Source organism: Oncorhynchus mykiss, chromosome 25, assembly GCF_013265735.2.
Source record: "Oncorhynchus mykiss isolate Arlee chromosome 25, USDA_OmykA_1.1, whole genome shotgun sequence".
NCBI classification, from domain to species: domain Eukaryota; kingdom Metazoa; phylum Chordata; class Actinopteri; order Salmoniformes; family Salmonidae; genus Oncorhynchus; species Oncorhynchus mykiss.
Window position 1 is genome coordinate 42,945,817 of NC_048589.1, and position 13,521 is coordinate 42,959,337.

General features: G+C 53.9%; 1 protein-coding gene across 2 annotated transcripts in view; it reads left to right on the forward strand.

Moving 5' to 3' along the window:
- Nucleotides 1-13,521, forward strand: part of zfyve26 (zinc finger, FYVE domain containing 26) — a 120,251-nt gene that overhangs the window by 26,880 nt on the left and 79,850 nt on the right. For both annotated transcript variants that reach the window (XM_036962338.1, XM_036962337.1), the window contains exons 13-16: nt 813-958; nt 4,963-5,209; nt 5,620-5,889; nt 7,326-7,454. In XM_036962338.1, the coding sequence (XP_036818233.1) occupies nt 813-958; nt 4,963-5,209; nt 5,620-5,889; nt 7,326-7,454 (792 nt within the window). The remainder of the gene's footprint in view (nt 1-812; nt 959-4,962; nt 5,210-5,619; nt 5,890-7,325; nt 7,455-13,521) is intronic.

Consider the following 13,521-nt stretch of genomic DNA (forward strand, 5'->3'; position numbering starts at 1 on the left):
TCAGGTAAGCAGCCCCTCAGGTGACACAGGAAGCAACATATAAAGCCTATTTTCTGCTAAGTTGTTATGGTTTTTCCTAATTTACGTGCCATTGTGCCATTACGTGCCATTGTGCCATTACGTGCCATTGTGCCATTATGTGTGCCATTACGTGCCATTGTGCCATTACGTGCCATTGTGCCATTACGTGCCATTGTGCCATTATGTGCCATTGTGCCATTATGTGCCATTGTGCCATTACGTGCCATTGTGCCATTACGTGCCATTGTGCCATTATGTGCCATTGTGCCATTGTGCCATTGTGCCATTACGTGCCATTGTGCCATTACGTGCCATTGTGCCATTACGTGCCATTGTGCCATTACGTGCCATTGTGCCATTACGTGCCATTGTGCCATTACGTGCCATCGTGCCATTGTGCCATTACGTGTTCGTGTGTCATTCAGAGGGTGAATGGGGAAGACAATATTGAAGTGTCTTTTGAACAGGGTTGAATAGTAGGTGCCAAGGCGCACCGGTTTGTGTCAAGAACTGCAACGATGCTGGGTTTTTCACGCTCAACAGTTTCCTGTGTGTATCAAGAATGGTCCACCCACCCAAAAACCATCCAGACAACTTGACCCTGTGGGAGGCATTGGAGACAACATGGTCCAGCATCCCTGTGGAACGCTCTCAACACCTTGTAGAGTCCGTTCCCAGACGAATTGAGGCTGTTCTGAGGGCAAAACGGTGCAACTCAATATTAGGAAGGTGTTCTTAATGTTTGGTATACTCAGCGTGGTTCCTTCTAGAACTGTTGTCCCCTGTTCCAGATGGAAGTGGAGGAGCCGGGCGGTCGGAGTGGGAGGTGTGCCCCTGTGGAAGTATGGGTAGCTGGGTAGTTCCGGCCATGCTGTCTCCACCTGAGTCCCTGCTCATGGCCTGCATCCGCCGAGGAAACTACATGGAAGCACACCAGGTTAGGACCAAGGGTTATGGGTTTGGTTACAGGTTAGGACCAAGTGTTACAGGGTAGGGCCCAGGGTTACGGGTTGGGACCCAGGGTTACGGGTTGGGACCCAGGGTTACGGGTTAAGACCCAGGGTTACGGGTTAGGACCCAGGGTTACAGGTTAGGTTACGGGTTAGGACCAAGGGTTATGGGTTAGGACCCAGGGTTATAGGGTTAGGTTACGGGTTAGGACCAAGGGTTACGGGTTAGGACCAAGGGTTACGGGTTAGGTTACGGGTTAGGACCAAGGGCTACGGTTTAGGACCAAGGGTTACGGGTTAGGACCAAGGGTTACAGGGTTAGGACCCAGGGTTACGGGTTAGGACCCAGGGTTATAGGGTTAGGACCAAGGGTTACGGGTTAGGTTACGGGTTAGGACCCAGGGTTACAGGGTAGGGCCCAGGGTTACAGGTTAGGACCAAGGGTTACGGGTCAACCCCAGGGTTATGGGTTAGGACCAAGGGTTACGGGTTAGGACCCAGGGTTACAGGGTTAGGTTACGGGTTAAGACCCAGGGTTACAGGTTAGGTTACGGGTTAGGACCAAGGGTTATGGGTTAGGACCCAGGGTTATAGGGTTAGGTTACGGGTTAGGACCAAGGGTTACGGGTTAGGACCAAGGGTTACGGGTTAGGTTACAGGTTAGGACCAAGGGCTACGGTTTAGGACCAAGGGTTACGGGTTAGGACCAAGGGTTACAGGGTTAGGACCCAGGGTTACGGGTTAGGACCCAGGGTTATAGGGTTAGGACCAAGGGTTACGGGTTAGGTTACGGGTTAGGACCCAGGGTTACAGGTTAGGACCAAGGGTTACGGGTCAACCCCAGGGTTACGGGTTGGGACCCAGGGTTACAGGGTTAGGTTACGGGTTAGGACCCAGGGTTACAGGTTAGGACCCAGGGTTACAGGTTAGGACCCAGGGTTACAGGTTGGGACCCAGGGTTACGGGTTGGGACCCAGGGTTACAAGTTAGGACCCAGGGTTACAGGTTGGGACCCAGGGTTAGGACCCAGGGTTACGGGTTAGGACCCAGGGTTACGGGTTAGGACCCATGGTTACAGGGTGGGACCCAGTGTTACAGGGTAGGACCCAGGGTTAGGACCCAGGGTTACAGGTTAGGACCCAGGGTTACAGGTTAGGACCCAGGGTTGCAGGTTAGGACCCAGGGTTACGGGTTAGGACCCATGGTTACGGGTTAGGACCCATGGTTACAGGTTAGGACCCAGGGTTACAGGTTGGGACCCAGGGTTACAGGTTAGGACCCAGGGTTACGGGTTAGGACCCATGGTTACGGGTTAGGACCCATGGTTACAGGTTGGGACCCAGTGTTACAGGGTAGGACCCAGGGTTAGGACCCAGGGTTACGGGTTAGGACCCAGGGTTACAGGTTAGGACCCAGGGTTACAGGTTGGGACCCAGGGTTACAGGTTGGGACCCAGGGTTACAGGTTAGGACCCAGGGTTACAGGTTAGGACCCAGGGTTACGGGTTAGGACCCATGGTTACGGGTTAGGACCCATGGTTACAGGGTTACAGGTTGGGACCCAGTGTTACAGGGTAGGACCCAGGGTTAGGACCCAGGGTTACGGGTTAGGACCCAGGGTTACAGGTTAGGACCCAGGGTTACAGGTTAGAACCCAGGGTTACAGGTTGGGACCCAGGGTTACAGGTTGGGACCCAGGGTTACAGGTTGGGACCCAGGGTTACAGGTTGGGACCCAGGGTTACAGGTTAGGACCCAGGGTTACAGGTTAGGACCCAGGGTTACAGGTTAGGACCCAGGGTTACGGGTTAGGACCCAGGGTTACGGGTTAGGACCCATGGTTACGGGTTAGGACCCATGGTTACAGGGTTACAGGTTGGGACCCAGGGTTAGGACCCAGGGTTACGGGTTAGGACCCAGGGTTACGGGTTAGGACCCAGGGTTACGGGTTAGGACCCAGGGTTACAGGTTAGGACCCAGGGTTACAGGTTAGGACCCAGGGTTACGGGTTAGGACCCAGGGTTACGGGTTAGGACCCATGGTTACGGGTTAGGACCCATGGTTACAGGGTTACAGGTTGGGACCCAATGTTACAGGGTAGGACCCAGGGTTAGGACCCAGGGTTACGGGTTAGGACCCAGGGTTACGGGTTAGGACCCAAGGTTACAGGTTGGGACCCAGGGTTACAGGTTAGGACCCAGGGTTACAGGTTAGGACCCAGGGTTACAGGTTGGGACCCAGGGTTACAGGTTAGGACCCAGGGTTACAGGTTAGGACCCAGGGTTACAGGTTAGGACCCAGGGTTACAGGGTTAGGTTACAGGTTAGGACCCAGGGTTACAGGTTAGGACCCAGGGTTACAGGGTTACAGGTTAGGAGCCAGGGTTACAGGTTAGGACCCAGGGTTACAGGGTACGACCCAGGGTTACAGGGTTACAGGTTAGGCCCCAGGGTTACAGGTTAGGATCCAGGGTTACAGGTTAGGACCCAGGGTTACAGGTTAGGATCCAGGGTTACAGGGTAGGACCCAGGGTTACAGGTAGGACCCAGGGTTACAGGGTAGGCCCCAGAGTTACAGGGTAGGCCCCAGGGTTACATGGTTACAGGTTAGGACCCAGGGTTACAGGGTAGGACCCAGGGTTACAGGGTCATCCCCAGGGTTACGGGGTAGGCCCCAGGGTTACGGGGTAGGCCCCAGGGTTACGGGGTAGGCCCCAGGGTTACGGGTTAGGACCCAAGGTTACAGGTTAGGATCCAGGGTTACAGGGTAGGACCCAGGGTTACAGGGTCATCCCCAGGGTTACGGGGTAGGCCCCAGGGTTACGGGTTAGGACCCAGGGTTACAGGGTCATCCCCAGGGTTACGGGTTAGGACCCAGGGTTACGGGGTAGGCCCCAGGGTTACAGGGTCATCCCCAGGGTTACGGGTTAGGACCCAGGGTTACGGGGTAGGCCCCAGGGTTACGGGTTAGGACCCAGGGTTACGGGTTAGGACCCAGGGTTACGGTTTAGCACCCAGGGTTACAGGGTAGGAACCAGGGTTACACGGTTAGGTTACAGGTTAGGACCAAGGGTTACAGGGTTAGGTTACGGGTTAGGACCCAGGGTTACAGGTTTGGTTACAGGGTTACAGGGTAGGCCCCAGGGTCACAGGTTAGGACCCAGGGTTACAGGTTAGGACCCAGGGTTACAGGTTAGGACCAGGGGTTACAGGTTAGGACCCAGGGTTACAGGGTTACAGGTTAGGACCCAGGGTTACAGGTTAGGACCCAGGGTTACATGGTAGGACCCAGGGTTACATGGTAGGATCCAGGGTTACATGGTAGGACCCAGGGTTACAGGTTAGGACCCAGGGTTACAGGTTAGGACCCAGGGTTACATGGTGGGACCCAGGGTTACAGGTTAGGACCCCCCTTCCTCTTGGCCCGATTCCTTCAATATGCAGATCTTTAAGGACGTCTGCAATATTGGTGAAAGCTTTACAAATACACCTCTTATACCTGTTTTCCAAGCCGTCAGATCTACAGGGGTTGACGGGTTGGAGCCACGCGGATGTTCTAGGGGGAGTGAGTTAGGACTGGCTGTTAGGTTGGGCAGCATGTAGTGTTGTGATATTCTGTGACATGGTTTACATCTCTGGTTGGTCCCATCCTGGTCCTCTTATCTGTCTTTCTAGGTTTCTCTAACCTTTTGACCTCTGTGTAGGTTTCTCTGACCTTTTGACCTCTGTGTAGGTTTCTCTGACCTGTTGACCTCTGTGTAGGGTTCTCTGACCTTTTGACCTCTGTGTAGGTTTCTCTGACCTTTTGACCCCTGTCTAGGTTTCTCTGACCTTTTGACCTCTGTGTAGGTTTCTCTGACCTTTTGACCTCTGTGTAGGGTTCTCTGACCTTTTGACCTCTGTGTAGGTTTCTCTGACCTTTTGACCCCTGTCTAGGTTTCTCTGACCTTTTGACCTATGTATAGGTTTCTCTGACCTTTTGACCTCTGTCTAGGTGTCTCTGATGTTTGGCCTGGAGGGGTCATGGTGCTTTGGGGAACTGGTCTTCATGGAGCGTTACCGGGAAGTCCTGGAGGAGCTGGGTCGCGTGGAGCAGAAGATGGAGACCCACTCTTTATCTTCATCCTCCTCTTCCTCAGAGGGCCTGGGAGCGACGGCCGTGGCGCCCGCCCCGGGGCGTAGTCGCCTGGGAAGTAGTGGGCGCTCCACCCTGCAGGCCATCGGGAGTGCTGCCGCTGCAGGTCATTTAGCAGACACTCTTATCCAGAAAGACGTATGGTCAGGGCAGTCAAATGAAGTGAGACGTACGGAAGTAGACTTCCGTACGGTCACAATAAAACATCGTTCCTGTGTATCTGTGTACTTGTCTTCCACATAGCATCTCACCTGTCTTAACACAAGAATGCTCGGTCCTCATTTGATAGGACGGTTATTTAGGTGCTTTTACTTTGTGAATGTCCTCTTATCGTGTGTGAAAACTATAACTCATTCATCCTCTCTGTTAAATAAGTCCTTCTACTCTATATAGATCTGTGTGTGTTTCTGTCAAGTTGGGGTTAGAGGCTGTCTGTAGCATTGGGGTTAGACCCTGACTCCCTGTCTGTCTGTAGAGTTGGGGTTAGAGGCTGACTCCCTGTGTGTCTCTCGTTAGGCATGGCTTTCTATTCCGTCTCTGACGTGGCAGACCGTCTCCTTTCCACCCCTGGTCGCCCCGTTCCGTCCCTGGAGGAGGGCTACTGGCTGGGCCGCTGTGTCCTGGACCCCCCAGGGACAGGCCTCCTGCACACCCTCCTGGAGGAGCTCAGCCCCCCTGCCATGGCTGCCTTCGACCTGGCCTGCTGTCACTGCCAGCTGTGGAAGACCTCCAGACAGCTGCTGGACACAGCAGAGAGACGGCTACACAGCAGTCTGGAGGGAAGAGGTAGGTGGAGGGTGGGGTACGTCTCCCTAGTCCCCTCCGTCTCCCTAGTCCCCTCCGTCTCCCTCGTCCCCTCCGTCTCCCTAGTCCCCTCCGTCTCCCTAGTCCCCCTCCGTCCCCCTCCGTCTCCCTAGTCCCCCTCCGTCTCCCTCGTCCCCTCCGTCTCCCTCGTCCCCTCCGTCTCCCTCGTCCCCTCCGTCTCCCTAGTCCCCCTCCGTCTCCCTAGTCCCCCTCCGTCTCCCTAGTCCCCCTCCGTCTCCCTAGTCCCCCTCCGTCTCCCTAGTCCCCTCCGTCTCCCTCGTCCCCCTCCGTCTCCCTAGTCCCCTCCGTCTCCCTAGTCCCCTCCGTCTCCCTCGTCCCCTCCGTCCCCCTCCGTCTCCCTAGTCCCCCTCCGTCTCCCTCGTCCCCTCCGTCTCCCTCGTCCCCTCCGTCTCCCTAGTCCCCCTCCGTCTCCCTAGTCCCCCTCCGTCTCCCTAGTCCCCCTCCGTCTCCCTAGTCCCCCTCCGTCTCCCTAGTCCCCCTCCGTCTCCCTAGTCCCCCTCCGTCTCCCTAGTCCCCCTCCGTCTCCCTAGTCCCCTCCGTCTCCCTCGTCCCCCTCCGTCTCCCTAGTCCCCTCCGTCCCCCTCCGTCTCCCTCGTCCACCTCCGTCTCCCTAGTCCCCTCCGTCTCCCTAGTCCCCCTCCGTCTCCCTCGTCCCCTCCGTCCCCCTCCGTCTCCCTAGTCCCCCTCCGTCTCCCTAGTCCCCTCCGTCTCCCTCGTCCCCCTCCGTCTCCCTCGTCCCCTCCGTCTCCCTCGTCCCCTCCGTCTCCCTCGTCCCCTCCCGTCTCCCTAGTCCCCCTCCGTCTCCCTAGTCCCCTCCGTCTCCCTAGTCCCCCTCCGTCTCCCTAGTCCCCTCCGTCTCCCTAGTCCCCTCCGTCTCCCTCGTCCCCCTCCGTCTCCCTAGTCCCCTCCGTCTCCCTAGTCCCCTCCGTCTCCCTAGTCCCCCTCCGTCCACCTCCGTCTCCCTCGTCCACCTCCGTCTCCCTAGTCCCCCTCAGTCTCCCTCGTCCCCCTCCGTCCCCCTCCGTCTCCCTAGTCCCCTCCGTCTCCCTAGTCCCCTCCGTCTCTCTAGTCCCCCTCCGTCCCCCTCCGTCTCCCTCGTCCACCTCCGTCTCCCTAGTCCCCTCCGTCTCCCTAGTCCCCCTCCGTCCCCCTCCGTCTCCCTCGTCCCCCTCCGTCTCCCTAGTCCCCTCCGTCTCCCTAGTCCCCCTCCGTCTCCCTAGTCCCCCTCCGTCTCCCTCGTCCCCCTCCGTCTCCCTCGTCCCCCTCCGTCTCCCTAGTCCCCCTCCGTCTCCCTCCGTCTCCCTAGTCCCCTCCGTCCCCCTAGTCCCCTCCGTTCCCCTTTCCTCAGGAGACATAGCGGAGCCCTTTCTAACCCTGTTATCCCCTTCGTTCCTCAGGACTGAGGGTGGAACCCAAGGTGAAACACTCTGAGGGTATCCGAGGGTTTCCTGCGATGCTCCAACAGATGGGGAAGATCCTCAACCACACAGCCAGTCATAGTGGCAACAAGGGCCCCGCCAAGACAGGTGAGCCCTACTGCATTAAACAAGTTTATACGTGTATCTGAATATGCATATAGCTTGGGTACCAGTCTGTTAGTGCTGTCATTCCCCTCCGTGTCAACTACTACATGGCATGGCACAGAGTACAAGGTGTGGGATGTTAGCCCTCTACATGGCACAGAGTACAAGGTGTGGGATGTTAGCCCTCTACATGACACAGAGTACAAGGTGTGGGATGTGGGATGTTAGCCCTCTACATGGCACAGAGTACAAGGTGTGGGATGTGGGATGTTAGCCCTCTACACGACACAGAGTACAAGGTGTGGGATGTTAGCCCTCTACATGACACAGAGTACAAGGTGTGGGATGTTAGCCCTCTACACGACACAGAGTACAAGGTGTGGGATGTTAGCCCTCTACACGACACAGAGTACAAGGTGTGGGATGTGGGATGTTAGCCCTCTACATGACACAGAGTACAAGGTGTGGGATGTGGGATGTTAGCCCTCTACATGACACAGAGTACAAGGTGTGGGATGTTAGCCCTCTACACGACACAGAGTACAAGGTGTGGGATGTGGGTTGTTAGCCCTCTACATGACACAGAGTACAAGGTGTGGGATGTGGGATGTTAGCCCTCTACACGACACAGAGTACAAGGTGTGGGATGTTAGCCCTCTACATGACCCAGAGTACAAGGTGTGGGATGTGGGATGTTAGCCCTCTACACGACACAGAGTACAAGGTGTGGGATGTGGGATGTTAGCCCTCTACATGACACAGAGTACAAGGTGTGGGATGTTAGCCCTCTACATGACACAGAGTACAAGGTGTGGGATGTGGGATGTTAGCCCTCTACATGACACAGAGTACAAGGTGTGGGATGTTAGCCCTCTACATGACACAGAGTACAAGGTGTGGGATGTTAGCCCTCTACATGGCACAGAGTACAAGGTGTGGGATGTGGGATGTTAGCCCTCTACATGACACAGAGTACAAGGTGTGGGATGTTAGCCCTCTACATGACACAGAGTACAAGGTGTGGGATGTGGGATGTTAGCCCTCTACATGACACAGAGTACAAGGTGTGGGATGTGGGATGTTAGCCCTCTACATGACACAGAGTACAAGGTGTGGGATGTTAGCCCTCTACATGGCACAGAGTACAAGGTGTGGGATGTGGGATGTTAGCCTTCTACATGACACAGAGTACAAGGTGTGGGATGTGGGATGTTAGCCCTCTACATGGCACAGAGTACAAGGTGTGTGATGTGGGATGTTAGCCCTCTACATGACACAGAGTACAAGGTGTGGGATGTTAGCCCTCTACATGGCACAGAGTACAAGGTGTGGGATGTGGGATGTTAGCCCTCTACATGACACAGAGTACAAGGTGTGGGATGTGGGATGTTAGCCCTCTACATGACACAGAGTACAAGGTGTGGGATGTTAGCCCTCTACATGACACAGAGTACAAGGTGTGGGATGTTAGCCCTCTACACGACACAGAGTACAAGGTGTGGGTTGTTAGCCCTCTACACGACACAGAGTACAAGGTGTGGGATGTGGGATGTTAGCCCTCTACACGACACAGAGTACAAGGTGTGGGATGTTAGCCCTCTACATGACACAGAGTACAAGGTGTGGGATGTGGGATGTTAGCCCTCTACATGACACAGAGTACAAGGTGTGGGATGTTAGCCCTCTACATGACACAGAGTACAAGGTGTGGGATGTTAGCCCTCTACATGACACAGAGTACAAGGTGTGGGATGTGGGATGTTAGCCCTCTACATGACACAGAGTACAAGGTGTGGGATGTTAGCCCTCTACATGGCACAGAGTACAAGGTGTGGGATGTGGGATGTTAGCCCTCTACATGACACAGAGTACAAGGTGTGGGATGTTAGCCCTCTACATGACACAGAGTACAAGGTGTGGGATGTTAGCCCTCTACACGACAAAGAGTACAAGGTGTGGGATGTGGGATGTTAGCCCTCTACATGACACAGAGTACAAGGTGTGGGATGTGGGATGTTAGCCCTCTACACGACACAGAGTACAAGGTGTGGGATGTTAGCCCTCTACATGACACAGAGTACAAGGTGTGGGATGTGGGATGTTAGCCCTCTACACGACACAGAGTACAAGGTGTGGGATGTTAGCCCTCTACATGACACAGAGTACAAGGTGTGGGATGTTAGCCCTCTACATGACACAGAGTACAAGGTGTGGGATGTTAGCCCTCTACATGACACAGAGTACAAGGTGTGGGATGTGGGATGTTAGCCCTCTACATGACACAGAGTACAAGGTGTGGGATGTTAGCCCTCTACATGGCACAGAGTACAAGGTGTGGGATGTGGGATGTTAGCCCTCTACATGACACAGAGTACAAGGTGTGGGATGTTAGCCCTCTACATGACACAGAGTACAAGGTGTGGGATGTGGGATGTTAGCCCTCTACATGACACAGAGTACAAGGTGTGGGATGTGGGATGTTAGCCCTCTACATGACACAGACTACAAGGTGTGGGATGTTAGCCCTCTACATGGCACAGAGTACAAGGTGTGGGATGTGGGATGTTAGCCTTCTACATGACACAGAGTACAAGGTGTGGGATGTGGGATGTTAGCCCTCTACATGGCACAGAGTACAAGGTGTGTGATGTGGGATGTTAGCCCTCTACATGACACAGAGTACAAGGTGTGGGATGTTAGCCCTCTACATGGCACAGAGTACAAGGTGTGGGATGTGGGATGTTAGCCCTCTACATGACACAGAGTACAAGGTGTGGGATGTGGGATGTTAGCCCTCTACATGACACAGAGTACAAGGTGTGGGATGTTAGCCCTCTACATGACACAGAGTACAAGGTGTGGGATGTTAGCCCTCTACACGACACAGAGTACAAGGTGTGGGTTGTTAGCCCTCTACACGACACAGAGTACAAGGTGTGGGATGTGGGATGTTAGCCCTCTACACGACACAGAGTACAAGGTGTGGGATGTTAGCCCTCTACATGACACAGAGTACAAGGTGTGGGATGTGGGATGTTAGCCCTCTACATGACACAGAGTACAAGGTGTGGGATGTTAGCCCTCTACATGACACAGAGTACAAGGTGTGGGATGTTAGCCCTCTACATGACACAGAGTACAAGGTGTGGGATGTTAGCCCTCTACATGACACAGAGTACAAGGTGTGGGATGTTAGCCCTCTACATGGCACAGAGTACAAGGTGTGGGATGTGGGATGTTAGCCCTCTACATGACACAGAGTACAAGGTGTGGGATGTTAGCCCTCTACATGACACAGAGTACAAGGTGTGGGATGTTAGCCCTCTACACGACACAGAGTACAAGGTGTGGGATGTGGGATGTTAGCCCTCTACATGACACAGAGTACAAGGTGTGGGATGTGGGATGTTAGCCCTCTACACGACACAGAGTACAAGGTGTGGGATGTTAGCCCTCTACATGACACAGAGTACAAGGTGTGGGATGTGGGATGTTAGCCCTCTACACGACACAGAGTACAAGGTGTGGGATGTTAGCCCTCTACATGACACAGAGTACAAGGTGTGGGATGTTAGCCCTCTACATGACACAGAGTACAAGGTGTGGGATGTTAGCCCTCTACATGACACAGAGTACAAGGTGTGGGATGTGGGATGTTAGCCCTCTACATGACACAGAGTACAAGGTGTGGGATGTTAGCCCTCTACATGGCACAGAGTACAAGGTGTGGGATGTGGGATGTTAGCCCTCTACATGACACAGAGTACAAGGTGTGGGATGTTAGCCCTCTACACGACACAGAGTACAAGGTGTGGGATGTGGGATGTTAGCCCTCTACATGACACAGAGTACAAGGTGTGGGATGTGGGATGTTAGCCCTCTACACGACACAGAGTACAAGGTGTGGGATGTTAGCCCTCTACACGACACAGAGTACAAGGTGTGGGATGTTAGCCCTCTACATGACACAGAGTACAAGGTGTGGGATGTGGGATGTTAGCCCTCTACACGACACAGAGTACAAGGTGTGGGATGTTAGCCCTCTACATGACACAGAGTACAAGGTGTGGGATGTGGGATGTTAGCCCTCTACATGACACAGAGTACAAGGTGTGGGATGTGGGATGTTAGCCCTCTACACGACACAGAGTACAAGGTGTGGGATGTTAGCCCTCTACATGACACAGAGTACAAGGTGTGGGATGTGGGATGTTAGCCCTCTACACGACACAGAGTACAAGGTGTGGGATGTTAGCCCTCTACATGACCCAGAGTACAAGGTGTGGGATGTGGGATGTTAGCCCTCTACATGACACAGAGTACAAGGTGTGGGATGTTAGCCCTCTACATGACACAGAGTACAAGGTGTGGGATGTTAGCCCTCTACACGACACAGAGTACAAGGTGTGGGATGTGGGATGTTAGCCCTCTACATGACACAGAGTACAAGGTGTGGGATGTGGGATGTTAGCCCTCTACACGACACAGAGTACAAGGTGTGGGATGTTAGCCCTCTACATGACACAGAGTACAAGGTGTGGGATGTGGGATGTTAGCCCTCTACACGACACAGAGTACAAGGTGTGGGATGTTAGCCCTCTACATGACACAGAGTACAAGGTGTGGGATGTTAGCCCTCTACATGACACAGAGTACAAGGTGTGGGATGTTAGCCCTCTACATGACACAGAGTACAAGGTGTGGGATGTGGGATGTTAGCCCTCTACATGACACAGAGTACAAGGTGTGGGATGTTAGCCCTCTACATGGCACAGAGTACAAGGTGTGGGATGTGGGATGTTAGCCCTCTACATGACACAGAGTACAAGGTGTGGGATGTTAGCCCTCTACATGACACAGAGTACAAGGTGTGGGATGTGGGATGTTAGCCCTCTACATGACACAGAGTACAAGGTGTGGGATGTGGGATGTTAGCCCTCTACATGACACAGACTACAAGGTGTGGGATGTTAGCCCTCTACATGGCACAGAGTACAAGGTGTGGGATGTGGGATGTTAGCCTTCTACATGACACAGAGTACAAGGTGTGGGATGTGGGATGTTAGCCCTCTACATGGCACAGAGTACAAGGTGTGTGATGTGGGATGTTAGCCCTCTACATGACACAGAGTACAAGGTGTGGGATGTTAGCCCTCTACATGGCACAGAGTACAAGGTGTGGGATGTGGGATGTTAGCCCTCTACATGACACAGAGTACAAGGTGTGGGATGTGGGATGTTAGCCCTCTACATGACACAGAGTACAAGGTGTGGGATGTTAGCCCTCTACATGACACAGAGTACAAGGTGTGGGATGTTAGCCCTCTACACGACACAGAGTACAAGGTGTGGGTTGTTAGCCCTCTACACGACACAGAGTACAAGGTTTGGGATGTGGGATGTTAGCCCTCTACACGACACAGAGTACAAGGTGTGGGATGTTAGCCCTCTACATGACACAGAGTACAAGGTGTGGGATGTGGGATGTTAGCCCTCTACATGACACAGAGTACAAGGTGTGGGATGTTAGCCCTCTACATGACACAGAGTACAAGGTGTGGGATGTTAGCCCTCTACATGACACAGAGTACAAGGTGTGGGATGTGGGATGTTAGCCCTCTACATGACACAGAGTACAAGGTGTGGGATGTTAGCCCTCTACATGGCACAGAGTACAAGGTGTGGGATGTGGGATGTTAGCCCTCTACATGACACAGAGTACAAGGTGTGGGATGTTAGCCCTCTACATGACACAGAGTACAAGGTGTGGGATGTTAGCCCTCTACACGACACAGAGTACAAGGTGTGGGATGTGGGATGTTAGCCCTCTACATGACACAGAGTACAAGGTGTGGGATGTGGGATGTTAGCCCTCTACACGACACAGAGTACAAGGTGTGGGATGTTAGCCCTCTACATGACACAGAGTACAAGGTGTGGGATGTGGGATGTTAGCCCTCTACACGACACAGAGTACAAGGTGTGGGATGTTAGCCCTCTACATGACACAGAGTACAAGGTGTGGGATGTTAGCCCTCTACATGACACAGAGTACAAGGTGTGGGATGTT